The 26,864-nt window shown below is 43.4% G+C and overlaps 1 protein-coding gene and 1 long non-coding RNA gene across 3 annotated transcripts in view; one reads left to right on the forward strand and one right to left on the reverse strand.

Moving 5' to 3' along the window:
* The window catches only part of LOC144039603 (uncharacterized), a 50,941-nt gene that overhangs the window by 9,278 nt on the left and 14,799 nt on the right, over positions 1-26,864 (reverse strand). The window lies entirely within an intron of this gene.
* On the forward strand, positions 7,908-14,193 carry bmp2b (bone morphogenetic protein 2b). The gene is made up of 3 exons (XM_077553127.1): positions 7,908-8,378; positions 9,045-9,412; positions 13,083-14,193. The coding sequence occupies exons 2-3, from the start codon at positions 9,058-9,060 to the stop codon at positions 13,988-13,990; spliced, it is 1,263 nt and encodes a 420-aa protein (XP_077409253.1). The 5' UTR covers positions 7,908-8,378; positions 9,045-9,057; the 3' UTR covers positions 13,991-14,193.

Below are 26,864 nucleotides of genomic sequence, written 5' to 3' on the forward strand. Positions count from 1 at the left end.
TTGAAGGGCACACGTAGACAAACATTCGTAAGTTACATTCAAAGAGCCTTCAAAAGACACTAGCAAGCTAAGCTAAGCTAAGATTTTTTTACCAGAAAGATTTGGTTGAACTTCTTTCGAGGGTGTTGGACTTCGGGAGGCTGCACTGCACTGCTTATAATTACAGGCCAAGCGAGGAGATTAAGAGTGTCATGGAAAAGAAGCCACAAACAAATAAACAGCTCGCTAAATTACGCGCCGTTTGTAGCGCGCGACCCACGTCAGCGCGTTCCTCGGTTTGGAGCCTTGATCGCCTGTGATCTGCGAAGGGGGCCGTATAATCTGGAGATGGACTTGTTGCTCAAATTAGTGGGTAAGAGAAGCGTGCCACATGTTCAGTATCCATAAATATTGACTCTGGCTTTTTTTTTTTTCTTGCCGGCAGTCTCTGACCCTAGTGGCTTTTCCATTTCGGGACCAACCTATATGGAATCTGTCCCATTTCCACCCACCACCCTCCCATTCGCACCGCATGCACGTGCTCGGCATAGTCCTGTCAAACACATGTGGCGCGTTTCAGCTTGAATCATTTTCCCAAATGCATTTAAAAAAAAAAAAAATCAATTTAGAGAAGTCACAAAAGCAAAATCTGCGGGGTTGATCTTGTAGCAGGCATGTTCAAGAGTGTAAAAAGTCCATTTGGCTCAAGGCGGAGGAATGCAGGCCGTGCGTCTGGCCAAGTTGCTGTTAACAGCAGGTGAAAGGCTAATGGTTGGATCTTGCGGTGTCATCTCAGGGCTTCGGCTGCCCCCCCCCTCCCCATTAACCGCCCCCGACTCGTGGAATGTAGGTGATGACAAGCGAGCCTCGTACCGTCCGCATCCAGAGCAAAATGTGCACGTGGATACACACATAGTGAACCCTCCATGGATTCTAAACTCCCTCATCCTAACACTTTTTGATTTAAATAAAGCTCAGTGTTGGAGTTATTTGATGGAGTTGATTTATTTAGAGTTAAACCAACTCTGCAGAGAGTTAATCAAAGTAAGCTCCGCCCACTTGATTACAACGACTTCTGGGATATAAATACAAAATGCATGATACAGTCATGTACAATATCAGTCAGGATTTTTCTTTAAATTACATTATTTGTGAATTTGTTTACATTATTGGGTTTTATTACATTTTTGATTTTATTACATTTTCAGGAAACTACTACATTATAGGGTGCTACAAGCAGACCCATTTTTACGACGAGACCAAATTATGCATGAAAGCATGGCAGAGAAAGCTGGGAAAGTGTGTTAGACTCCAGGGGCATTACTATCTTGAAGTTTGGATATGGAATATATCTTGAGTGACACCAGTCCTGGAACTTTGCTGGAACTTTTCTTACTACATGTGCCGGCGACCACTCTAGGGAATAACTCACCTCACCTCTTCCCCAAAGTATGCTGGCATAGACTCCTGCTACCTAATTGAGGATAATCGATTTGGATGACAATGGTTTTCACCAGGAATCTTCAGATTTAAAAAAACAAAAAAAAAACTTTATGTTTGGGGTGCAATGGCACGTTTTCATATTCGAATTATTCAGTACAGAACTTTCACAGTATGAGAGCATATTATGTAAGGGACAGGAAGTGTACTGTAACTGCCTCACTTCTTACTCCGTAAACAAACTTAGCTCAAAAAGCACTGTCAAGAAAAGGTCTCCATTTTAGTAAATAGACCAGGCAGACAAGCGCAATATCGCTATATCACAGATTTTCACCAGGAACATATCCAGCACAATTGATGTGAGTTCTCTGAACTTGACTTTAGAATCACATAGATACTGTGAGTACAATTTCATAACCACAAGCCAGGGCTGCTTTACCTTGAGCATTTTTTTTTTTTTTTTTTGCTACAGTGAGTCCACTTCAAATGCTTTTTAAATGAAGTGCTCATGCTACTATTAGGAGGAGCGCATCTAGCAGTTGATCAGCAAGAACCAGAGTGTTCTGAGGAGATCATGCCTCTCTGAAATTGTGTATGTCATTGTTGGAGAGAGATATCCCGCACTTATCTAATCTCAGCCCCCAAGCTGATCCAATTACATGCTGATTGAAAGGGCAACACTGCGGAGCAAACTGTGGCGCTTCGATATCTTATCTGCGACACAAATGAACGACCTAGCGAGAAGTCCGGGGAGAGGTTAAACTATGTCAGGGAACCCCCAGACAAACAAGAATGGATGAATGAAACAAACTAACTCCTCCTAGCCATTCAGCCAATATTTTTTTTTGATGATGAAGTTAATAATAATTACAAAAATTTGTACTTGCTGCATGTTAATGGTAGGGGGTGTGAAACTCACAGTTAGGTAGGTTCCTTGGTTTTAAAGTAATAGTTCGGTTCATATTGGGTATTCTAATCAATCAAAATACAAAACACAACAAATACTGAAGACCGATTAAAAATTATTTTTAAAAGTGAGCCCTGAGCAACTGCGATGTCATTTTTAGTTGACAGCAAGTGACAAAATGGCTGTCCCCTGTGATGGATACAAACGGGTGGATTTTGCTGCTTAACTCATATTACACAAAGCAATTTTACCTCATTTACTCCCAGCCATTTTCACTGAAGCAACCCCCTTCGCTCGCGACTGATTTTGCAAAGTCCACAGAATATTGTGTTCTATTGCTATAAAAACATGGAACCTACCAAAAGAAAGATTAGAGTCTCTTCTTTAATCAGGAATAAAAGTATATTTCTATCTGTTTATTTATTTAATATAAAGTTTCATCATTATTCATATTCCTTTTGAAAACGTTGAAGAGCTTGTTGCAACATAGCCCTGCCTGATCTCTTATACTATACGCCTGCTGACTGTTTTTGGTAATAACTGCCATCGCTTTAAGCCAACTCTTCATGTCAGAAGTTGCATCAAAGCATTCTGTTTGCGCTTGCATGAAAAAACAACAACAACGTATAAATACGTTTTTGGGAGTGAAGGACAAATTAGTTCAAACGTATTTACACATTTTGGGGTTTGAATTAGTTAATCAGATTGGCGTGTTTAGACTAGTGGGGCCTCATACAATACATTATTGCAAAGAAAATGTTTGGGTTGACGTCCTCTTTAAGATTTCAACTTTTCATTTTAACTGAATCCCCAAATTAACAGTACACAGATTTCCTTTCTACGGCCTAAACCATTTAAGCTGCACTTTCCTAAGTTCGTACAATGAAGAGGTTCTCCCCCACTGTCAAAAAATTGAGCATGACGTATGAAAATGTTCCCAATCGGAATGAGAGTGTGGGAAAAGCTATAAGACGCGCTTGTTTTGACAGAGCTGCATTTCACTTGAACGATGCCCCCCCCCACCCCCCACTCCCTCCTCGCTCGAAGCATCAGGGAAAAAACACGGCTGGAAGAAAAGTAAACTCTGAAGCCCTTCACTTTTATAGCTCCGTGTGGGAGCCCCTCCGGTCTGACATTGTGTTTTTGTTCAATGAATATTTGTGGATCGCATATACAAACAAATGCACACTGGAGAGAAGAGAAGTAGAGCAGCATTGGTGGCGGTTGCCTGTTGGTTGTTCGCACTGCAGGACAGAGTTGTCAGGCATCGGGTGAAGCAATGATTGCGGTTTACTTCATCTTGAACAGTAAAAGACAAGAAGAAACGGAACACACACTCATGGAAAACGAAAAAGAAAAAAAAATCACACTTAAAAAATAAACATAACATGGAAAGTTGTTTGATCCCTTCTTTGAATTTTTATGACTTTTTCCCCATAAAGAAGCAAATATGCAGACAACCACAAGGAAATATTATACTGTATGTAGAGTATATACAAGAAGTCCTCGGTTTACCACTGACTTCCTTTGAAACAGCGACGACATAACACCATTTTTTTTTTCCGGAAGTTAGAACAGCACATTCCTAACCTATGCTAACAAAATAGTCAAGTCATCGTTACAGCAAATATTTGTATGGTAAACACTAATATGCAGCAATTAATATAAAGCAATGAAAAATAATAAAAATTTGGGTTTCATTTGAAATGTCATTGAAACTATTTCTCTTTAAACAAAAGAAAATCTGCTTTATGTTCCCTTACTCCACCCAATGTGAACTGAATCATGACCTTAAAAGCAAGTTACAAACTGAACCGTGCTTTTGATGCATACCGTTACAGAACACTGAATTCTCAGAGCGAAACCTCTACCAGAACAGTCGATTGCGGTCGATTTAACACCCCGAGAATGAAACGGGCTGGATGAATAAGAATATTCACAGGTATGTAAAGTACCAACAACTAAATACAAAATAAAATATCATGCTAATTACAGGGTATCCCTAATATCTGAATACAAAAACGTATATTTGTGCCTCCGATATCTCCGATAGCTGGCAAAGTACCGTATTAGCAAATTGACAATTTCTCCAAAAACAAAAGTGGAAGTTAAAAATTGTACTCACAGCAGTGTGTACTGTGGTCAAGATGGCGCCTGGCTAATAGAAAAGTAGCAATTGGTGCCAAGGAAGTATTGTTGAAGTTTAGTACATGGACACACATACTTTTTTTCAAAAATAAATTAATCTGTAAGCCATTTATTTTTAAGGGTGATATAAAGGGAGTTTAAACTGATATACGGTTTTTGGATCCTCATTTGTGGTATATTTACATTTTATACTAATAATAAAGTAAAGTAGAAAATATTTTTACAGTGTGTGTCAATTACATTTTTTTCGCTATACAAGGCAGCAATACAACAACAACAACGTTTCCAATCATGGAACAAGATTCCAGTAGCAAACATAACACATTACTTGGGATCCATCTGTAGCACTTAAGTGACTAACGGTATGCAACCAGAGGCCTATCAGTATTTTAATTGCTAAATGGATGATCTGGGATTATCCCTCATCTAATGTTATTGTCCCGGGGAGGAGACAAAGATATCTTGTGATCTCTTTGGGCTTTAATCTATTACCATCACTTTGGATGAAAACAGAGCAGCCCGCTTTGGCCAAAACACGGCCATCTTGGCATAATGGATCAGATGGAGATGCACCCACAAAAAAAAAAAAGTTGAATTCCTAGGCTGTACTTTAGCGCTAGCTATAAACAAACAAACAAACCAACAACTACTCAATTATACCTCACACCACTTGGACGTAATCCAAGCGATTGACACCTAAAGCTCTTCAAGGGGAGACGGCAGGAAGCTCTCGGCCGCAAAAAGCGTAATAAGCAAACAGAATGATGCTATTTCCACGTACGAGACGCTCGCACATACTGTGAGTAGCAGCGGTATGGTTGCAAGTGTTGACTTTACCCACTATTTTTATCACACCAAAAAGTCGCACACAGTCAATGCGGACACTTGTCAAATGCTTTTGGACTCAGAATCGAGGCCATATTTGGCTACAGCATGTTGGGTAATGTTTTTGACAGTTGAGACTTTGACACACAGAGGTGGTCTACATCGTTGTGCCATCTCCGGCCCGTAAAGAACTGCCCTAATGCTTGACGTTTAAAGAAAATATTTCTCTTTACATTTTTGGGTTGAGTTCATCATCATCAACATCATCATCGTTATTTGTCATGTACGCACACGGGTGGAATTTGACCTCTGCGTTTGACCCATCAGTAGTGGACACAGCAAATACATTCTGTAAGTGGGACACGCTGGAAGTCTTGGGAGCAATTTGGGGGTATCGGTGTCTACTCTAGCTCAAGGACACCACTGTCAAAGTTATGTGTTTGGGGAACGTTTCCGCATTCTCTCTCCCCTGTCAAGATGACGGGTGGGGTTTTTTTTGCCTACATTTTGATTTGAACTGGGGTCCCCATGGTGGCAGGCAAAGACGTATGTATTAAGAATATTTAACATAAATAAATTTGCCTCATTCGGGAGTCACTACAGCAGGCCCTAGGGTACATCTTGTGCATTCATTTAAATTAAATATAAAGAATATTTTACTTTTTTCTAAAAGTTAGTTTGGATTATCAGAAATGTTGTAGTATGATCAATTTGGGAGATAGTTTTTTTTAATATAAAACCATTTTAACTGGGGATGGGCAAGTAACGATACCAGGCCTTATTTCAAGGTATCAGTACTCACGATGGTGTCCGATACTAGTATTGTATCAGTATCGCCCTCTTGTGGCTGTTTTATGATCAGGTACTAGAAATTAGAAGAAGAGAAAATTGCCATTAACTCATTCACTGCCATTGACGGCTATAGGCGTAAAAAAAATTATTTGAACTGTTTCTATTAGTTTAACATTTTTTCCACTTTTGTTAACAAAAGTATGAAAACCTAGAAAAAAATACTGTACATTTAGAACAGATATAAAATTTGTGATTAATTGTGAGTTAACTATTTAAGTCATGCTATTCATTTTAATTGCCTGACGCCCCTAATTTTTTATTAATCTTCAAAAAAAAAGATTATTAAAAAAATGTCTAGCTTTTCATACTCTTGTTAACAAAAGTGGGAAAAATGTAAAACTAATAGAAATAGTTCAAACGAATTTTTGACGTTTATAGGCGTCAATGGCAGTGAATGAGTTAATTTCATGCAATTTTAAAGGGACACTTATTCAACCATTTTCAGAAGTAAAAATGTAATATTTTGTCCTTAATTATTTTGATAACTGAATTATTTTTTGCGTACAATTAATACCTTTATAAACACATTTTGCCACTTGCTGTCAACTGAAAATGACATCCCGTGCTCAGGGGTCAACAACCAATCACGGCTCAGCTTGTGAACATCACATGACCAAACCCAGAAAACAGATGAGCTGTGAGTGGTCATTATGTGAGCAACTGTGATGTCATTTTTAGTCAATAGCTAGTGGAAAAAAAATATTTTTATAGGTATCAATTTTACAAAATATTAACTTTTTCCATCCATTCCATCCATCCATTTTCTTTACCGCTTGTCCTAACAAGGGTCGCGGGGGTTGCTGGAGCCTATCCCAGCTGGCTTCAGGCAGTAGGCGGGGTACACCCTGAACTGGTTGCCAGTCAATTGCAGGGCACACAGAGACGAACAATCATACTCACAATCACACCTATGGACAATTTGGAGTGTCCAATCAACCTGCCATGCATGTTTTTGGAATGTGGGAGGAAACCGGAGTACCCGGAGAAAACCCACGCAAGCACGGGGATAACATACAAACTCCACCCAGGAAGGCCGAAGCCCGGACTCGATCTCACGTCCTCAGCACTGGGAGGCGAACGTGCTAACCAGTCAGCCTCCGTGCCGCCACTTTAAAAAAAATATTTTTATTGCTGAAAAACTATTGCTGAAAATTACTAACTACGTATCCCTTTAAGGAAAAATGCTATATTGGGAAATAAAGGTCTTTAGATTTATCTGTCATTTTTTGGGGGGGAATTTGTGTATCAGAAGTACATTTATTTAGTTGTTGAATTTATATAGTTTTATTTGTGGAATAAAATTGTATATCTTCCCAAAAACAAACCAAAAAACAAAACTTAACTTTTAATAAAGGTTTCCATTGAATAATGCATGAATGTTAGTCCAATTCAGATAAAAGGTCTTTATCTAAAGGTTTACAATTTGGTGCTAATCCAAATTAGCATTGTTGTAAATACTAATGTAGCTTTTCCTTATCATAAAAGCCCCCCCACCCCCTCTGGGCGAAAAACCAGTAGGATGCTTCGGGGCTTCGAAATTCTATGAGGGAGAAAAAAAATGTGGGGGGGGGGTGGGGGGCACTTGCTCGTATGTGTGTTTATTTGCCGCGAGAGAAAAAGAGGAGGAAAAAAAATTGACTTGGGTGTGAGTCCCGCACCCACCACCGCCACCACGAACTACTACCACCCCTCCCGCCTGCCCGAGGGGGAGAAGTCCGCGGGAGGCGCTTTCATGGGCGGCCGTGTGATTGACAGCCCCTCGGTGACATCACTGGACGACAAAAAGAGTCGCGGGCCGAGGGGAAGGCACCAATCAATCGCAGCTCTCGACCAGTGGCGCACGGCGCGACCATACAACTCCACTCCAGAGCGCAACACATTTTCTTTTCTCAACATTTACACGCTTTTTTTCGTTATTGGGAAGATGTTCCGCCGTGACGCTTTATACTTTGATCGCTCCCTCTTGCGAACGCAAACTTCCTCGTGACGAGAACCCGTCCGGTTGCCTGTTTTTGAAATCGTTTTTTTTCGTGCGTAAAAAGACGAATCCAAGCGAGAACCAAGCCGAGGTTGAGTGACATTATGTGCCCGAGCGGACAGGTGAGGCTGTCGGGCTGTCTGTCTGTGGTCCTCCGCGGAGAAGCAGCGTGGATTTAACGCGACTTCATGTGGACTTTATCGGAGCCCAACGGTGGAACGACGACCGGACACAGCGCTTCCTCGTCAGGTAAGAAGAGAAAATACAAAAGTGATTTGAGCGTGTGAGTTAAAACATTCAAGTGATTTTTGTCACGCTTTGCATGAATGATATGCTCTTAATTAAATAAGGCATCTTAAGGGAGTGGGTAAAGTGTTGATAAAGTGCACTTTTCCTTTGGAGGCACTGTTTCTTTTTTTCTTCTTTTTTTCTTTTTTAAAGATGTGTTGTACATCTGGCTCTGGTGGTTGCACGTCAGATCTAACACCTGCAAGCCTCTTGAAGTAACCCTATCCCTTATGATTATACAGTCAAAGCCTCCGCAAATTGACGCTTGTAGCACCCGGCCGGCTGGCAGGCAGGCTGGGCCTCTCCTTTTCCAAACTTTTTTTTCCTCCCTTCTTCTTTTTTCCTCTTCACCCCCCCTCCCCGAGAAGACTCTTTCATGCCTCTTCTGATCTCCGCTCGCCTGCATTCCTTCGGCGTATTTCTAATTGGAGACTTCTTTGATTTGCCCTTCCTGTCCTTCATAAACTTCCTCCATCTTCATCTTTGAGATCAATCTTTATGCCGTGGGTTAATTCCCAACCACCAGCCCCCCCACCCGCCACCTCTTTCAAAGCAAAGAGGTGTCTTCCCCTTTCTTCCATGTTGTTGTGCAAATTGACAGGACCCCCACTTTCTCTTCCTCCGCAGGGACTGACTGATCATGGTCGCCGTGGTCGGCTCTCTCATGGTACTGCTTCTGGCTCAGGTGTTGATGGAAGGCGCGACGGGACTCATCCCAGAGGTGGGCCGAAGGCGGTACGGCGAGTCGGGCCGGCACAGCCCGCAGCAGTCGGCGGGCGCCCTGCACGAGTTCGAGTTACGGCTCCTCAGTATGTTCGGCCTGAAACGCAGGCCGTCGCCGGGCAAGCACGCCGTGGTACCGCGGTACATGGTGGACCTGTACCGCATGCACTCGGCCAACGGCGACCACAGCGCCCGGCGGCCCAAGAGCATGGGAAGGCACGCCGAGAGGGCAGCCAGCGAGGCCAACACGATTAGAAGCTTTCACCACGAAGGTGCGTATTAGCGACATACCTCTACCTGTCAGCCTCCAGCTCCTGGGCTCCCTCAGACAGCCCAAACATGTACTTAGACATGAGTCAGGGTGTCAGCACGCTGACTTCAGAGCACTCGGTTCTTTTACGGTGCGTCTTCATTTATTTGCGTTAAGGCAAGTTTTGGGGACCCTTCCAAAAAAGCAGGACCTTTGAGGTCTGGACACCACTGGTGGGAAGTAACAAATACTGTACTCGAGTAGATTTTTCAGGCAACAAAACTGACCACTTTCTTACTCCCTACATTCAAAAAAAATATATCTGTACTTTTTCTACTCCTTACACTGTCAACTTCCGTTTTTTTTAACCTTGGCAAATGTGACGTAAAGAGAGAGAGCTAACAGCAGTTTAGATCTTGATTAAGATCTTGGGATCTTATAAGGCGTAAAGAAAACAGACAGCAGTGACATGGAGGAACATAAACCTGGAACTAATAACCTTAGATCAAGACTACATCTATTTAGACTTCTATTTAAGTACAGAGTGTCATTACTTTTAGCGCGTCTGCTGGCCACAGCTGTCGCGAGGGCTTTAAAACATATCCAAGTGGCCGTGGAATCCCCGGGGTGAATTTGTTACTTAATAATTGATGGTGTTTGCAGTACGCCTCTGAAAACAGTTTTTCCAGACACGCACCGCGGGAGCGGGATAAAGGGCGGCGTTTGCCTTTTGTGCAGGTGATCGCTCGGCCCCGGTTACTTCAGCAACACACAACATGGCATTAAGGCAAACACGTCATCCTGTCAAGACGCAATTCCAAATTGTTATCCCGTGTTGTTAATACGTCTGCAACCACCTGATAAGTTGGATTTTTGCTTTCTTTGACTGATGGTTTAAGTGTTGAAAACGACTTAGAATGTCTTAAATGTGAAATAACCCAACTCGCCACTTCACTTATATTAAAATAATTGCAACCAGTTAATTCTTAATATTAGTTCTTGTTGGCGCATAAACGTTACATAGGTTGCTACACACAGAGAACTCATACACAGCATTTGAGTGTGTGTATTGTGGGGAAGTTTCCAGCAGTGTGAGTCAGAGGGGGCGTTTGTGTTTGCTCGGGTGTGATGACACCCAGTGATGACTCGGACACATTGCATACAAGGCAGGTTAGAGTGTAGGCCAGACCAACCGAGGACCAGAAACCCTAGAAGAGGGTCTGCACCGATGAGCGCCGTTAGACAAAGGGGCTAAAGTGATTTTGTGTTCGAGCGTTAGGCCAGACTTGATGAGGGCCAGGGACCTCTATAGAGGGGAAAGCCGTAAGTGGGACTGGACAGGAGTGGTGGTGTGAGTGTAGCCCAGACCAGATGAGTACCAGGAACCCCTGCAGAGGACTGGAACTGGAAGGTGCTGTTAGAAGAAGTGACGACAATTCTGATTAGAGGGGAGGCCAGATCAGTTGAGGATCAGGAACCTCTGCAGGGGACTGGGGCTGCCAGCTAGAGGAGGGGCCAATAGTGATGTGATTCTGGTTAGAGCCTGGTTGAGGACCAAGAAACTTCTAAAAGCTCTGCAAAGCTTTATGACATCGCAGAGTGCTTTCAAAGAGACAAAATTGATGACTATTCTGGAGTGAGCGTAGAGTAGACTGATTGAGGACTAGGAGGCTCAGCAGAAGCTCTGTAACAGTTACAACAATTCTGGTTGCACTACAGGCCAGACCAGATGAGGATGAGGATGAGGGCCAGAAACCCCAGAAATGAGCAAAGAAATGTGACTATTCAGGCTATATCATAGGCCAGACCGTCTAAGGGCAAAAAGTGATGACGATTCTAAAGTCTCATGACTGAAAGGGGCCCCAAAAAATAAATTTGTGGCATAGACCTTTGGGAACGTGGTTTTCTGTGTTTAGACTCACCACCGCCATTTTCATCCCATGCAACGGCTCTTCCGATCTCTAGAGACCGATAAAAACAAATCCTTCACACATCTGCTTATGATAATCGTTTTGCTCATACTCGATTTCGTCGCAATCAAGAGTCAGGAATTAAAAAAAAAAAGTGTGAAACGGTACCGTGACATCCAACCCAAAGCGACACTCTACCTGCTTTGTTTTGGCACGGAGCGCGAAAAGAAATTAGGAATATTGATAAACGCAATCTACGGTTCACACGTTTTTAACAAGCTCAGGCTTGTTTGCTGAGGAGGAGGAGGAGGAGGAGGAGGAGGAGGAGGCCGGGGAGGGAGCTAAAGACAGCGTGACAGAGAGCGAGACGGAGCAAAGAGGATTTGGAACACGGAGAACAGGAGGATTTGGGAGTCGGGGGAAGAAAAGACCGAGTAGGAAGAAGGAAAGACAAGGTAGAGTGGGGGCAGCGGGGGCTTTCCCACATCAAATAACGAGTGATACGCCTAATTGAGGTCTTTGTGCCTCTGGTGGGAGCTTTAGGATGAGATGGTGGAATTTCCTAAATGGCTCCTTTGAACGATGGCGTGCACAGTTCAAAGTTTGCGACGACGTGTGCGCATTGCCGCTCGCCGTGCTCACAAGTAAGAGTTCAAAGCGGGATTGCGGCGCAGAAAATTGCACGCCGCACTGTAATTTGTGTCACTTACGCAGCGAAGAGGGAAATACCAATGAGTCGATATACTGTGCTTTCTTAAACATGCCTCGGGGCAGTCATAATAACGTAGCTGGTCTGCTGTAAATGCACTTTCAAGGAACAACCTCTCCAGGACTCTCTAAAACTGTCCTGATCCGTAGCTATTTGTTGTCTAAGGACAAATGAAGTGCTGCGGAAACAGTAGACTCGATCCTGTATTTCAGAGAATCAACAGGTGGATTTATGAATCACCGGTCGTCACTTTCACAATTGGCGAACGATGATTCGTGATCACTGAACGCCGGTCGGTGTTAAGCGTTCGGTGAATACGTCCCGGGGAAACCTTGCATAAATGTCTAGTTTTGCCACCATGAGAGAAACCAGGGTGCAATAAATGTATACTTGCCAGAGATGCCGATTATTTATGGATGAAATCCATCACTACAGCGGTTTTTCGTTAGTCAAACTCAGCTGGAATAATGTTGCTCTGACTAACCAATCAGAAGAGGGAAAAATGTTGACGTTATTGTCGGCCACCTAGTTGACCTTGCGAGTCTTGTGAATCTGACTGGTTAAAAAAACAGTCCCACTGCTAATATAGTTTAAAGCTACTGAACGTAGAATATTCCATTTCGAATCGCTACTGCCACCTGCTGATGAAAAAATGAAACTGCATATACCGTTCTTCACATACACACCACGCACATTACGTCAAATCCCCAGACAGGGCGTGAAAAATTCAAACCTGATTCCAGTCTGAAAACTATTGGCCAGAGGCTTGCAGGAGTGCCCGTTGTGAACAGCTAAGGTGTTGTTAATCTACTAATTAGAAGGCATTTCAGTCATAAATGGTCAAATAAAAAGCTTACTGTAAAGTTATTTTGGGGACAAAGTTCCATATTGCAGCTTTAAGTTCCATTGGCCACCACACCCTATTCTCAAGGTCCTGGACCGATTACAGTCACATGGCAACACATAGAAGCTGAACTCTGATGGGACAAAATAAAAAATTAAAATCTCTTCGGATAATGTTATGCTGTCCTAACTCACAACTCACCGTCTCTTGTCTGCGCTGTCTCTTTTAGAGTCTATGGAGGCTCTGGCCAGCCTGAAAGGCAAAACCACCCAGCAGTTTTACTTCAACCTCACTTCCGTCCCCGAGGAAGAACGCATCACCTCGGCGGAACTTCGTATCTACAGAGACCAAGTCATGGGAGTCGCCGCCGCCGCCCCCAACAACAGCTCCGCAAACATCAGCTCGGCGGCCTCTGGCTCCCATCGCATCAACATTTTCGAAATATTTGGGGCGCCCAAATCTGCCAACGAGGAGCCTCTAGTTCGCTTGCTAGACACTCGGTTGGTGAAGGACTCTTTGAGCCGGTGGGAGAGCTTTGACGTTAGCCCTGCCGTGTCTCAGTGGACCTCCGGGAAAGGTCACAACCACGGCTTCATGGTGGAGGTGCACCACCCAGCGGACTGGCAGGCGAGCGCCGAGCACGGCCAGAAACGCGGCGGGCACGTGCGGGTGAGCAGGTCCCTGCACCAGGACCAGGACTCGTGGCCTCAAGCCAGGCCCCTGCTGGTGACCTACGGCCACGACGGGCGCGGGGACTCGGTTCTGCACACGCGGGAAAAGCGCCAGGCCACACTCCGCAAACAGCGGCGGAAGCACCAGCACAAGGCCAGCTGCAAAAGGCACGCGCTTTACGTGGACTTCAGCGACGTGGGCTGGAACGAGTGGATAGTGGCGCCCCCCGGCTACCACGCCTTTTACTGCCAAGGGGAGTGTCCCTTCCCCTTGGCGGACCACCTCAATTCCACCAATCATGCTATTGTGCAGACGCTGGTCAACTCTGTGAACTCAAACATCCCCAAGGCGTGCTGCGTGCCCACCGACCTGAGCCCCATCTCCCTGCTTTACCTGGATGAATACGAGAAGGTCATCCTTAAAAACTACCAAGACATGGTGGTGGAGGGATGCGGCTGCCGGTGAGAATGGGACAGCGGGTACAGATGGAAGGCGTCAAAAAAGGACTAAGAGACATCTAAGGTTATTATGGACACCCGGTTTCCCAATGAAGACATTATTTATATGAAAAGACACAAACAGAGCTATCCTGGAAGAAGAATAAAAAAAAACAATATATGAATATATTTATGTCTACGTAAAGTTGGGAAATAAATATTTTAATCAGAGGAATATATTCCTTTTACTGGTTTTGAAAATGTATTTCTAATGTACATTTCCAAATGGGTGCAATACCACATGAAGTATAATGCGCAGATTTTTATTTTGTATTTATTTCTATTATAACCACTTTATTTGTAAATAAATGTGTATTTATCGTGAGAAAGTGTGCTCTGCCTCCAGTTCTCCCAACATAAGCGACGTACGGCAAGAGACCGAAATGTTCGCGCAACCAGAAGCGTGTTTTCTTACAAAGATTGCAAAGCAAGCAGTGAGCTCTTTATGGTAAGTGTAACTGGAGCGCAACAACAATAGTGTAGTCGGCTGAGGTCAGAGTGCCACCGCTGCAATGAGGTGCAGTCATAGGACGGCAGAGACAAGTTACACAAGCCAAATAGACTCCCACGGGAGGATTAGAAAAACACTGGAGCTTGTTTTCCAAGAATGACGGCAAAGACCCCCAAGACTCTTGTGAAAACCAGTTCCCAGTGTTTTTCCTTGTCAAATTAGCAGATGAAAAGTGTGTTCACACTTGGCAGCTTTGAGTTCGGTTAATACGAACCCTTGCGATTCCTCTACATGTTTGATTAAGTATGAAGGCTTCGGTTTAGACCTCTGGTGTGACTTCTTTTGCTGAATGAATGCTTCCAATAAAAATAAAAAAAATACTTATTTGATCAAGGGTGAATACTTAGTTTAAAACAAACTGCAACAATTATTAATCAACGATGAACGCTTCAGTTAGAACAAAATGCTGGGATTTCTCCATTGGAAATCCTGGTGCGTACCACCAGGCCAGACCAAATTACAGGTGTGAACATGGCTTTAATTAAGTGTGAAGTAAACAGGGACCAAATGCCTGATGCAAAACGTAGTGTATCATCTTCTGTTTTGGCCCGGACCAGAGAACCAAATTACAAGCGGGAACATGGCCTTAATTAAAGTAGGGAAGCCGATGGATGTTTCATACAGAACCTTGTCCAGCCGAATCGCATCCTTTTTTTTTCTTCTTTTTTTTTTTTTTTTTAATCAATGCCAGTGTAAATGCAAACTAAACCAGGACTAAATGTCTAATACAAAACACATAGTGTATAATTTTCGACTTTGGCCTGGACAAGAGAACAAAACTACAGATGAACTTGACTTTACTTGAGTTATATAATTATTTTTTAAATTAATCTATTTACTCACTTACTTTCTAATTAGAGCAGAAACAGAAACAGGTTTGAACCGGAAAATCTTTGTTTGATTTAAAAGATGCAAGTGCACCAAATAAAGTCATTCCACTTACAAAATATATTGAGGTATCAGATCGTCTTTTAATGGAGGGATATATCTTAGAATGCACATTTACAGTACTGACAAATTCATTCAAAAGTATGTAAAATGGAAACAAAAAAACTCATTAATTTAATACCTGATATCGAATCGAATCAAATCGGTGCACTTTTCAATCGAACCGTACTTGAATCATTTTTTTACGGCACGTATCGAAAACCATATCAATCGTCTTTTGTAAATAGGTGATATTAATATTATTAATATTAATTATATTATATTATACCTATAATTTGGCCACAAATTAGCATTTTATATCCTTATTGTGGACTCAATTTTATTCTTTTCCCCCCCATGTGATGTCTGAGGCTTTATAGATTATGAAGTAAAGTAGAACTGAATGTTTAATTCAAAACACACCATGTATTATTTTCTGTTTTGTCCAAGACCGGAGAACCAAATTACAGGTCTGAACATGGCCTTAATTAAAGAAGGGAAGCCTACGGTTGATTCATCAGGAGGGTTCGTCGAACTCGGGGATCACGCAAGAAAGTGCCAGTCAAAGACCACGCCAAGAGGCCCTCAGGGGGCGAAAAGAAACCGACTGGCACTTAAATTAATTAAGACAAACACACCTACACCTGTTCACATAGAGCTCGTGCTCAGACAGATTAATTCCACCCTCACACTACTGAGTCATTGCTGTGTCTCAACACTGGAAGAATAAAAGAAAAACAATCCCAAGGTGGAAATTAGGAATGTGTCACAGCGGCAAACAAAAGCGTACGCTAACAGTTGAAAACAGCTTGAGAGTCTTATTCACTAAGACAGTGGGAATGGGCTGGCTGGCAGAAACAAAACATATCATGTGTTGCAGCGAGACAGTCTGAAGCAGGAACACCTGTGTCAATATCTTCCTGCTTGCAATGTTTTTATGATGGAGGCACTGTCATTTCTAGCCTGAACCGAAGGCTAGGATATATATAAGACGGGGGGGCTACAATGGCGGGATCAGATAATAAGAGGAGGTGTATATGTGTGTAAGAGAAAACAAGCCCGGGGAGAGATTTACACAGTTTTGACGGATTGCATTTTCTGCTGTGCATTAGGGAAAGGGTTTTGGAGGGATCACAAGGCCGCTCAAAATGCTCTAAATAGATTTTTTTTTTTTTTTTAAAGTGCGCGCACATTGGGACCGTGGAATGTTGGTTTTCAATCTCGGACACATGAAACGCTCGCATGGAAAACCAGTGCAGCAGTTGTTTTTTCAATCATCTATTCAAGGGCTTCCTGGTGGGTGCAAAAAAACAAATGTGTGTTGAACAAAAGACGGCGGCGTGTGTAGTAACATTGAGCAAATATTAAACTGAAGTCATAATTGAGCATCATTTCCAAATGTGCATTCATCTTTTGGAGATGATGCAACAGTGCGATGAAATGATACGCTCGTCAACACAATATTCGGCACTCCATATCCCCCCACTACATCACACCCCCATCTGGTGTCCATTTCTCCTCCATGGACCCCACCATATACCACAGGCCTGCACATGGACTGCACATACTTGTGCTAGTAGCTACTTTTAACGGTCTAGGGGAGGAAGTCACTTTATGGGCGCATTTAATGAACATTTGATAAAAAACAACATTGGACATTCCTGCGAGGGGGGTTGCAGGGGTAACGTCGGAAGCCGGACGAAAGGGGGGGAGTATCTTTGTGTTTAAAACAAGTGTTAGATTTAGTGGTTTGTCTTTATAGTTAAGTCTATAAAGCTTTCATTGGTTGAGGGTAGAAATACTGCTCCCTCAATGCGGCATACATGGCTTGCGCTCAGTCCTAAGACTCCCCTCCTACAGCCAAATAAGGGTTGCAGTTCCTGCCACCAGTCCTTCTCCGCCTCCTCCATGCTAGTATCGGACAGCCCCCTTGGGACCGCTCCTAAAGTTCTTGCTAAGAACAGGTGTCAAGGGTCAAAGTCATAAGGACCTATTATCTCGGCCATTACCGGGTTGACTTCCAGGCCTCATCGCGGACCGCTTGGCTTCCAAGTGTGGTCAGCCACCGGGGAGATGAGGAGTCGGACAACATTTAAGACTTTTTTTTTGGAAGGAAGAACCCAAAAAAAAGGAAATGACAAAAATATGTGTTTTCAACCACTCTTTAAAGCACAACAATGTGATTTTGGAAATCATCCCCTCACCTGCTGCACAGACTTAGCATCTGAAATCCCCACCCCGCTACTCCACCACTCTTGTTTCTCATGCAACATCTGGCACAACGGTTAAAGGTGTTCCAAGATTATTTTATGCACAACAACAGAGCTGCAACACGCATCTGATGATTATAAAAAATAAGCAGAAACTGAGAAGTCTAACGCATTTCCCAGCCTCTTCTGTCACATCATGCACTCCCGGAAGGATTATTCTGAGATCTTCCGCAGTGCCGTCGTCCACATTTTTAAATTGATGACAACCGTGATTGGGAGAGTAAAAAAACAGCAGCTTGGGTGAAGAGAGAGGTTGCTCCAGCAGGGTGATGTTCTCTTCAACCAGGAACTGTCTGATGCTCAGGGCATTGTGCGTTGTCCTGCCGCAACTTGCCAGTTGATTGTCATTCTAAAAATAGGGGTAAAAAATGGACCGATCCTCTACTTAGGTCTATTTGACCAACTTTGAGTCAAAAAATACTGAAGGCTCAGGTGTTTAGTCTCTGGGAAACTGACACTTATAGCTGAACAGAGTCTGAGCTGAGATGTTCCCCAAATGTTTGGTCTGTCTAGAAAGATGGGTCCATAGGTCTGGAGAGAAACCTGAAGAAATCTGAGTGCCGGTCTAGTTTGATTTTTGTCTGCGGTACTCGCTGACGTTTACCCTACAGGAGTTGGCATTAATGCAGCTGCTCTCCTAGACACATCAACAAACAGACCTCGGAGCTGAACTGGAGCAAGCGGCCTGGGAAGCTTAAGGGAAAAGTCTGGGGCATTTAGTGGTCGGATGGAAAATGGCAGGGTGCAGACACAAAAGAGCAGGTGCGGTGGGCATGGTTGTGACACAAACTATCCAAATGCAGGGATATAAAATCGGATTTCCAGATTCCTGGCAAGGCCCAGAAGAGGAATATATTTACTTGCTGCTTTTATCTTTGATGAGAGAGGCCTCAAAGTCGCCATAGGCCATCTCCGATTGGCTCGCGGCCACACGATTGCGCAGGAAAACGTATCGACAGCGAGGCGAGACGATAGCCTCTTGAGGGATTTCTCTTACTTGCGAATCCTTTTTCCTTCCTTCATGTGCTGCGCACGCTAATTTTAGAGGTGGTGCTGGTGGTGTTTTTTCTGTATTCCGAGAACAGCCAGCGAGATGACGTCCAACATAGCTAAAATTGTGGCATCTGCGCTGCAGCTCTGAACACATCAAACGGACACGCGTCCACAGGATCGGTTTTAGCGGGGCAAATAAGGAAATTATTGCACGGTCGAGAGTGCTTTTATATGCATACACACTTAGTTAGGCATGTGAGCAGGACTCAGGAGTCAGTGTACATGTGCCACAAATTAAATTGTTTGGACTTTTATCGCTACATTTACATTACAAAAAACGCAGGCAGGAATTGACAACACGGCGACTATTCTTACATATGTTCAGCCAGCGCCATTGCTGTAAGAGTTAATCGTCCGTGCAATCGCTGCGCAGTTGGCCTGGAGTGACATGCTGAGGTCATTACCTCTGGCTTTGGAGGAGTCCATTATAAAGTCCTACATTTGCGAGCTAAAAACCATCGCGAGGTCCACAGTTAAACGGCTGTTTAATCACCACGAGTTCCTTGGGGAAACATCGAGCGAAACCTTTGATGGACAAGCGCTTGTGCCAAACACTTTTTAAAAAAAAAAGAAAAATAAGAACAACCGTTTGAAACATTATTCAAATCCCTTTTGACAACAGGAAAGGCTCTTTCAAACTTTATCACTCAGTACATGGATTGAATGGCACATTCAGTATTTTCCAAGGTTTAAAATCAGGCTCCTTTTCAGGGACTATCAAAGGAAGGGGAATTCTATGTACTTCATCATCTTTTTTTTTTACTTTTATTTTACTGTCGCTCTGTGATCAAATAAGTTCAGGATGTGTTTCCAGCCCTTTGTTCACCAACACATTTCTACAGAGGATACAGGAAGGACTTCCATATGGACCACATATGAACTTCTAAAACAGGCTGGCGAATGGATTTGCCTCTAGACACTGATCTAAGGTCAGTGCCGTGTTTATTCCTGTTGATGGTTACAGTTGGGTTTTTTTGGTGGGGGACGGTGGGGGAGCAAAGCGAAAAGCGACTGATGACTAGGACGCTTGCCGAAGGGCGTCTCCTACACCCAGAGCTTGAAAGGGTATGTGTGGTTACGGGAGCGGCCTCCATCTTTGTAGCAGGAAGTGAAGAGATCAATCAAAGGCAGTGAGCAACATGACATCCCACAGCACGCCTGTTAAATAAATGTCCATCTCTGACACAGTAAATCTCACCATCATGGATGTTCACATCCAGTCTTGTGACACATGGCGGCCTTTTTGCAACCTTTGAGGGCAACAGTCAAAGCTCTGGCAGCTTGCATGGAAGAAAAGTATTTAGCCCTTGCTGAGGTATGATTATCACATAAGACCAATGATAATATTGTCAGGAGTTAGTGCAATGTCGATGCAGCACCTTGTGGGGCTCTCGGCCTGGAACTGGCTTCGCAGAGCACCCGTTGATCCTAAGCTATGAAAGGAGACCTGTTGAGGAGTTGGAGGGGCTCACTTGGTGGTCTATGAGAACAAGCTGGTGCTGAACTTTTTTGTACTTAGTGCAGATTACCAGAAGGCCGCTTCCAGATGCAGAGCGCCAAGGGGGTGACAGGCTCTCATTTGCTTGGGTGGTATGGCAGAATTTTACTCCACCACACTTTTCTTATTAGCCTAATATACGCTTTGTACAACCTCCATCGTCAAGGACACAGGCATCAGATCATCCACATCGAGCTGCCGGTCAACGCTATTCGCGCTATTATCTAGATCAACATTGAGTATCTAAATGGCAGGTGAAAATAGGTTATTACCGTATTTATGTGCCACACAAGATTCATTACAGCATCAAGACAAGAACCGGTCATTGTTACTTTGTCTTAATAAAGCGACTGCCTTGGATAATGTAACATTTTGAGCTAACCATTGACAATGCAAAGTCAAAAATACAAAAATATCTGATTTGCTAAATGGAGTGGGAATCAAGCAGATTTGATTTAGTCCAAAACCTGTAAAAGATTCACGATTAACTTTGGTTTGTGTTATTCATTCATTCATTAGCCTAACTACTTATCTCATAATCAGCAAATGTAATGCATGACATGATGATGTTCAATAAAAGTTACATTTCAAAATTCGGTTTAAACATAGTATGTTACATACCAAACAACTTGTCATGATAAAGACCTGATAAGAGCAGATCTCTGTTACTTTGTTTTAATTAGACAAATGCCTCTGAGAACATGTTTTGAGTTTATGATTGACACAAAAAAATGTATTACCAGTACACTAAATAATCAGGCTCATATGTACAAGTTTAAGATTAGATAAAATAATGTTACTTTTGTTAGGACCCATGATTCAAATCAAGACAAAAGATGATTGCCGTTACTTTGCATAAATCGAATGCCTTAGAAACGTTGAACCTTTGATTTGACAATAAAAGTCACTAAATCGATTCTGACTGAGTTCAAGATAAAAGAATAGGTGGCTGAATTCAACATTAAAAACAAAACGTACAGTATTAGGTTTTCCTAAGCGTAAATTATTGCCACATGTCCACTTATAAATCTTAAAAACAAACGTACAACATATGTTTATAAGTGAAGACGTGTTTGTATTTCTGATTAAAAATCTAATAACTGGTGTATTGTTTTATACTTGCCAATGAATCCTTTATGTTTTCTCATTATCTAATTGCTTAATCGTGATAGTATAATTGGTAACATGTACGATAATAATGTACTCTGTGATTCCCACCCCTAATGACTAACACAGACTACAATAATATTCTCTATGTTTCACTAGCGCATGCTAATGAGCTGCTGTTCTCTCTTGAAGTCCCGGCGCCAACTCAGCTGCAAGGTGTATTTGTCACTCCTTCAACCTGCTGACCGACAGGCTGACAGCACCGCGGTAAAGTCTGCCTCACCGGGCTTCCCGTTACTCACTTCCTGTCCCCGCCCTGCACCTGCACCTGCGCCCCAACTTGTGGGTGATGTCATGGCAGGTTCTTCCTCTCCTCCAGCCATGGCAAAATGTGTGAACATCCATCAGCAGGCTCCAGCTCAAACATCAGTCAAAGGGCCCACACAATGAATGTGGCTCTTTATGGCTTCAAGAGAGGAGGACCTCTTTGGCAAGGCGAAGGCTTTGTTGAGGAGAGCGTCACCTCAAAGAGATGTAAAAGAAGACGTCAGCGTGTCCTTTCGTTACCTCGTCAGAACTGTGCCTTCAAAGTTAGTCTTTCTGCAAATCTTGACTTGAGCTCTGCATAATGAAAAAGTGACCTTGAGGGTGGGGGGGGGGACCGTTCTGTTTTCCGGTGAGGAGGAGGAACAAACTCTAGATGCCCTCAATATATGGAGGAATAATTACAGTGGGCCTTTATACCATCAGTGACCACAGTGAAATGATAGATTGAGAAGTGCGCACTTCACTACTTGGGCCCCATGACCAAATGGAAATATTGTTTAAGCATGAGTACGGTACATAGTTTTTTCCGCTTTCCTATTTCATGTTTTTTTTTTTCAAATATTTTTTGAGAGTTTGAACGTCAATGGCCAGGAAATACGTTTAGGCAACTGTCAGCAGACAAGAAACCAAAGAGAGGTAGTGATTGATTGATTGATTACCTTGCCCAAGACGACAGATGACAATTGCTTTTCTTTACTTTACTTTTCCATGTGAGCATGGCTATCTGGATTCTATGGATATAAAATACCGTTCACAAGTCTCTTATTCACGTTTTAATTTATTTTCTTACCTGTAGCGTACGAGGGTTGTTGTTTTTTTTTGAAGGCCTTATTTGTACAGATGTACGGAAGAGGATTAGGGCCAGTGAAAAGGGAAGAAACGGTTGGCAGGATTCATACTTTCTTCTCAGAATTTTGACTTTAAAGTGAGAATTCTGACTTTATTCTCAGAATTCTGAGAATAAAGTGATAATCCTGCAAACTCTTTTTTTCTCTTCACTGGCCCTAATCCTCTTCCGTAAAAATGCCAGGGTAATTGTGGAGCAAGATTTCTGAACATTTATCCAGATCCTCACCCAAAGATAACTTGGCCTCACCTCTCACAAAGTTTTGTGAAAAATGCTAGGATCAATCCATCCATCTAATTCTACTTATCCGGAATTGGGAGGGACTGAAGTATACTTTAACTCTGACTTTCCGCCTTACAATTGGCATTTGTAAGGTTTGCAGTTTACCAACATACAGGAGTTGACAGTGGAAAGAATCTCTGTACTGTCGCTGTGCAAACATGGTGCGTTCTGTTGACTGGAGCATAAAATAGTGCTGTTGGGTTTTGGGTTTCCAGAGCGGGATCAGGGCTGCAGTATATTGAGTCCATGTGGAGAGTGCATTTTTAATCTGAGCCTTAGCCACAGTCCTTCCTGTTTCTAATTTGGCGCTGCAGTGGTTTTGTCCTGAGGCCAAAAGCCTCTCTTCCACAGAGTGTCTATTTCCTCTGAAGTGAATAGTAGCAGGTGTGCTGGCCCTGGATCCCTTTAGAGGAGTCTGCTTATGAATGGCCCACATCTCACTCCTTTTTCGCCTGGCTTTGTTTTCCTTTATTTTCTTCTCTTCCTTTTACGCCAACATTTCTGTCTGACTCGCATTCTCTCTCACACACTTCCGTTGCTGTTGTGTCTTCGACAGTCCTTTGTCTCTATCATCTCTGCCATCTCTTTTCTTTTACTTTGAAGAGTCAAAGACACACACTCTGGACTGATCAAAATAATAAGACAATGACAAGAACAGTGTGGTAACATCTTAACCCCCCAGCCATACAAGTGTGCGACATAAATCTCACGCGCACATAAAAACCTGTGAATCAGTCCAAACATCTGAATTAAGCATATGCAAGACAAACTACAACAGGACCACCAAACAATAAAAACATAAGTACAAGAAAGAAAAGAACGTGTCATCGGAACTCATCCAGTCTATGAGCGGAGGAGACACGCTGTCACGCTGTTTCAAGTAAGCACTGCGATTGGAATTAACCTCCAATGACCTTCACTTCCCGGTCACTAACCCCCCTTTCACCAAAATACGCTCCCTAATGAGTTGGACTCAAGAGGTACAGCTTTAGCTCTAAATCAGAGAAATCATGCCATATTCTTGCTTATCACAGAGGCAAAACAAGGCAAAACAAGGCAAAACAAGGCAAAGGGGGTGGGTGGTGGGGGATAAAGTGTCGCCTGCCAAAGATTTGTGGCCTAACGCGAGGGTGAAATACAGCTGCAAAGCCATTAAGGAAATGAGAGTCCAACAAGACGGGCTGTTGAAAAGCAACACATGAACTCTTAATGGTGTTTGTTGAATTTTGTTTCCACATCATTCGCCCAAGCAGAACTTGGTGTAAAGATTATGAGCTCGCCATGTCTGTTTACAGAGCTTGTGAGTCTATAAAACATGCAACAAACCCTGGCAGTAACCGGTTTAGAAGCAGAGTACTTCTGAGAGTCATCTGTCAATGATATAACAAAAAAAAAAAAAAAAAAAACGATGAAATAGATCCCCGCGTGGTCTTCAATGAGCCGTGATCCAAACGTGCCATTTTAAGACACTAATTTGCAGATGGAAGCGGTAGTCTTTGACCCTCCACTAACAATTGAGGTTAGCTGATCTCTGCGCAGGCCTCTCTCTCCCGCCTCTGCTCTTGTGATTCTCTGCCAAACTCGACCGCGGACATTTACGTTTTCCAGTAGTGGCGTTCCTGGCATCAGCTCACACTCCTGTGTTTACATAAGATGTTCAAACTTGATGCAGATTAAACAATTCCAATCCAGAGCCTCCGACTTCAATCGCTGCCTTCATTTCGACATTAAGTTGATTAAGTTGGGGGGGGCCAAATCACCATGACCACTTCCTCAAAGTTTGGGTGGAGATTTGTACACCAGTACATCCAGAAAGTATTTTGAGACTACTCATAAGTGGATTGATGTCACCCACTAGTTCCCACAGGCTTGCATGTGGTTGAATTTGCTCCGTGTGGTGTGGAGTATTTTCCTAAAAATCTCCCGAGTCCCCTGGCACAGGTTGTTTGGCAACGGTTCCATTCCCACACTTATGGTTTTAAACGGCCTGGCTTTGTCCTCACGAATCCAGACCAAAGCGCACGTAGCACAATGCAATTTCACGAACACTGACTTTTTCCATCCTTACATCAGATAATCACTGATTACTTAAACTCAGGAAACATCGAGCAGGTCAGACACCAGCCACGCCAGGTTCATTTTCCCATACGAGACAAAAGACAAGTTGACTGAGGACAGGCTATAGTACAGTTGTGTAGTTTGAGGATGGGAAATCCTACAGAAACCTGAATGCTTTCTGACCTTTTCCTCGGAACAAGGCGAGTTTATTCGCCTTCACAAAGCAGTTCCAAAGTTTGTTTCCCAGGAGTGTTAATTGTTTCTCACTCCAAAGGATGCCCTCCAGTTAGGATGCTTTTTGGCTCCTCACCTGGGTCCTTTCAATGAATGTGGGATGGGGATTGACCTTCATTGGTACCGCTTTGGCTGCGGTCCAGCTGCCCATCTGGTCCTAGCTAGCGCAGCTATCCGAGGCCTGCTGCATTCAGGATGGCTAGCTGTCCGCCTAATTGTATCACATTCTCCAGGCTTTGTCCTGCCATTCCCTTGCCAGCTAAAGGTTGCAAAAATCTCATCCGCCACATCAGAGGGGATCTATTAACCCTTGACCCCTAGTTGGTGTGTGTGGACAAGGCTGCTCCTCACACCCAACGCCGGGCCCATTAACACGTCGCCCTGCAGCAGAAAAACTATTTTGACGGGCTGTAATTGGTGCTAAGTGATGGCGGACAAAGACCCCCTCTGTGCTGCCCGTTGGACTGAGCAGCACTGACCACTCACAGAGCTTCACGCTTGACATTTCCTTTCTGGGTCTGAACTGGGGAAGCCCCTTCCTGCACCACCGCCACTCCTCTGGTTCCTCCATCCACACAGCCCCCTCTGCTCCTTGCCACGCCGCTCCTTTGAAAACGTGAGATAATGAGGGTCTAGCGGGGCGAGTTGGCTGAAGCGGGATTGCGCGGTCCAGACCTGCGTAGGCTGATTAATCTAACGGTGGGGCCATTCCTTTCAAAGCCAGCCTAATTAGTTTATGTTAGCTGCAGAAGGTCAGGGAACGTGTTTGACTGGAGTCTTTTCTTTAAATGCCACAATGGTGTGATGATCTGTAGATGCAGGTGCAGCAACCGGCCTGCTTTAATGTTGCCGAGCTGCTTGGTTATTCGGTTGAGTTGCAAACCGGCAAAGACAATGAGGTCTTTTAACTCGTGACACTTGACATTTACTGGTCTCAATCTGCTTTGATGGCTTTTCAAGTTCATCTGTCATGAACTCAAATATTATACAACATATAGGGACAACTGCATATTGTCTGGTATTGGATGCAAAATAATTTAGTGACAACCATCGCAATGCTCGACTTTCTTCAAGCACTCCATTTAATGACGGACTGATCCCAAATCCCCCAATATCGTTTGTATTCACAGGAATACGCCAGGGCACCCAACCAGAGTTGTCTGTGTACTTAAGACAGGTCTAGCTCTCTTCTCCAAAGGGCCATGCCACTCTCTCATCCCCCGTATTTAACAGACTGATGTCAGACAGAAGCAGAGGAGACTTTAATACTAAATGTCTGCCCCTGTCATTACCCGCCTGTGCGACCACCTATCAAAGAGCTATGAGTGATGTGGGAAAGCCTGGGTCCTGTCCTCCCAGCCCCTGTAGGCCAGGCCGCCTCTTCTGTCCAAACCAAACTGAAAACTACAGGACAGGCACAGCTAAGGGTTGACATCAAGGAGGAAGTGGTCTCTTTAAGCCCACCCTGTGGTCAGGGAAGGAGAGAAGGCTAGATATTAATCTATGCCGTCTTTTTCTTTCACGCTTTCTTCCTGTTCCTCCAACCCAGTGAGGCAATATCAAATGAACGCTTAACTACTGTTACACAAAAAAAAAAAACTGCCAGGTGGTGAAGCCTCAAATCTAACACAATCCAGAATCTATGAATGAATAATTTGTTTTAAACCCAATTTGAAGTGATGCACGGATTACATACATTGTAATTCTGGTGGTAATCGATCTGCTGAA

This window comes from Vanacampus margaritifer, chromosome 19 (genome assembly GCF_051991255.1).
Source record: "Vanacampus margaritifer isolate UIUO_Vmar chromosome 19, RoL_Vmar_1.0, whole genome shotgun sequence".
In the NCBI taxonomy this organism is placed as follows: domain Eukaryota; kingdom Metazoa; phylum Chordata; class Actinopteri; order Syngnathiformes; family Syngnathidae; genus Vanacampus; species Vanacampus margaritifer.

What these genes read in the sequence shown, in the direction of transcription:
- bmp2b (XM_077553127.1), top strand. Translation starts at nt 9,058, where the DNA reads ATGGTCGCCGTGGTCGGCTCTCTCATGGTACTGCTTCTGGCTCAGGTG. An exon ending in TAGAAGCTTTCACCACGAAG is followed by an intron (nt 9,413 to 13,082) that starts GTGCGTATTAGC and finishes TGTCTCTTTTAG; the next exon opens with AGTCTATGGAGGCTCTGGCC.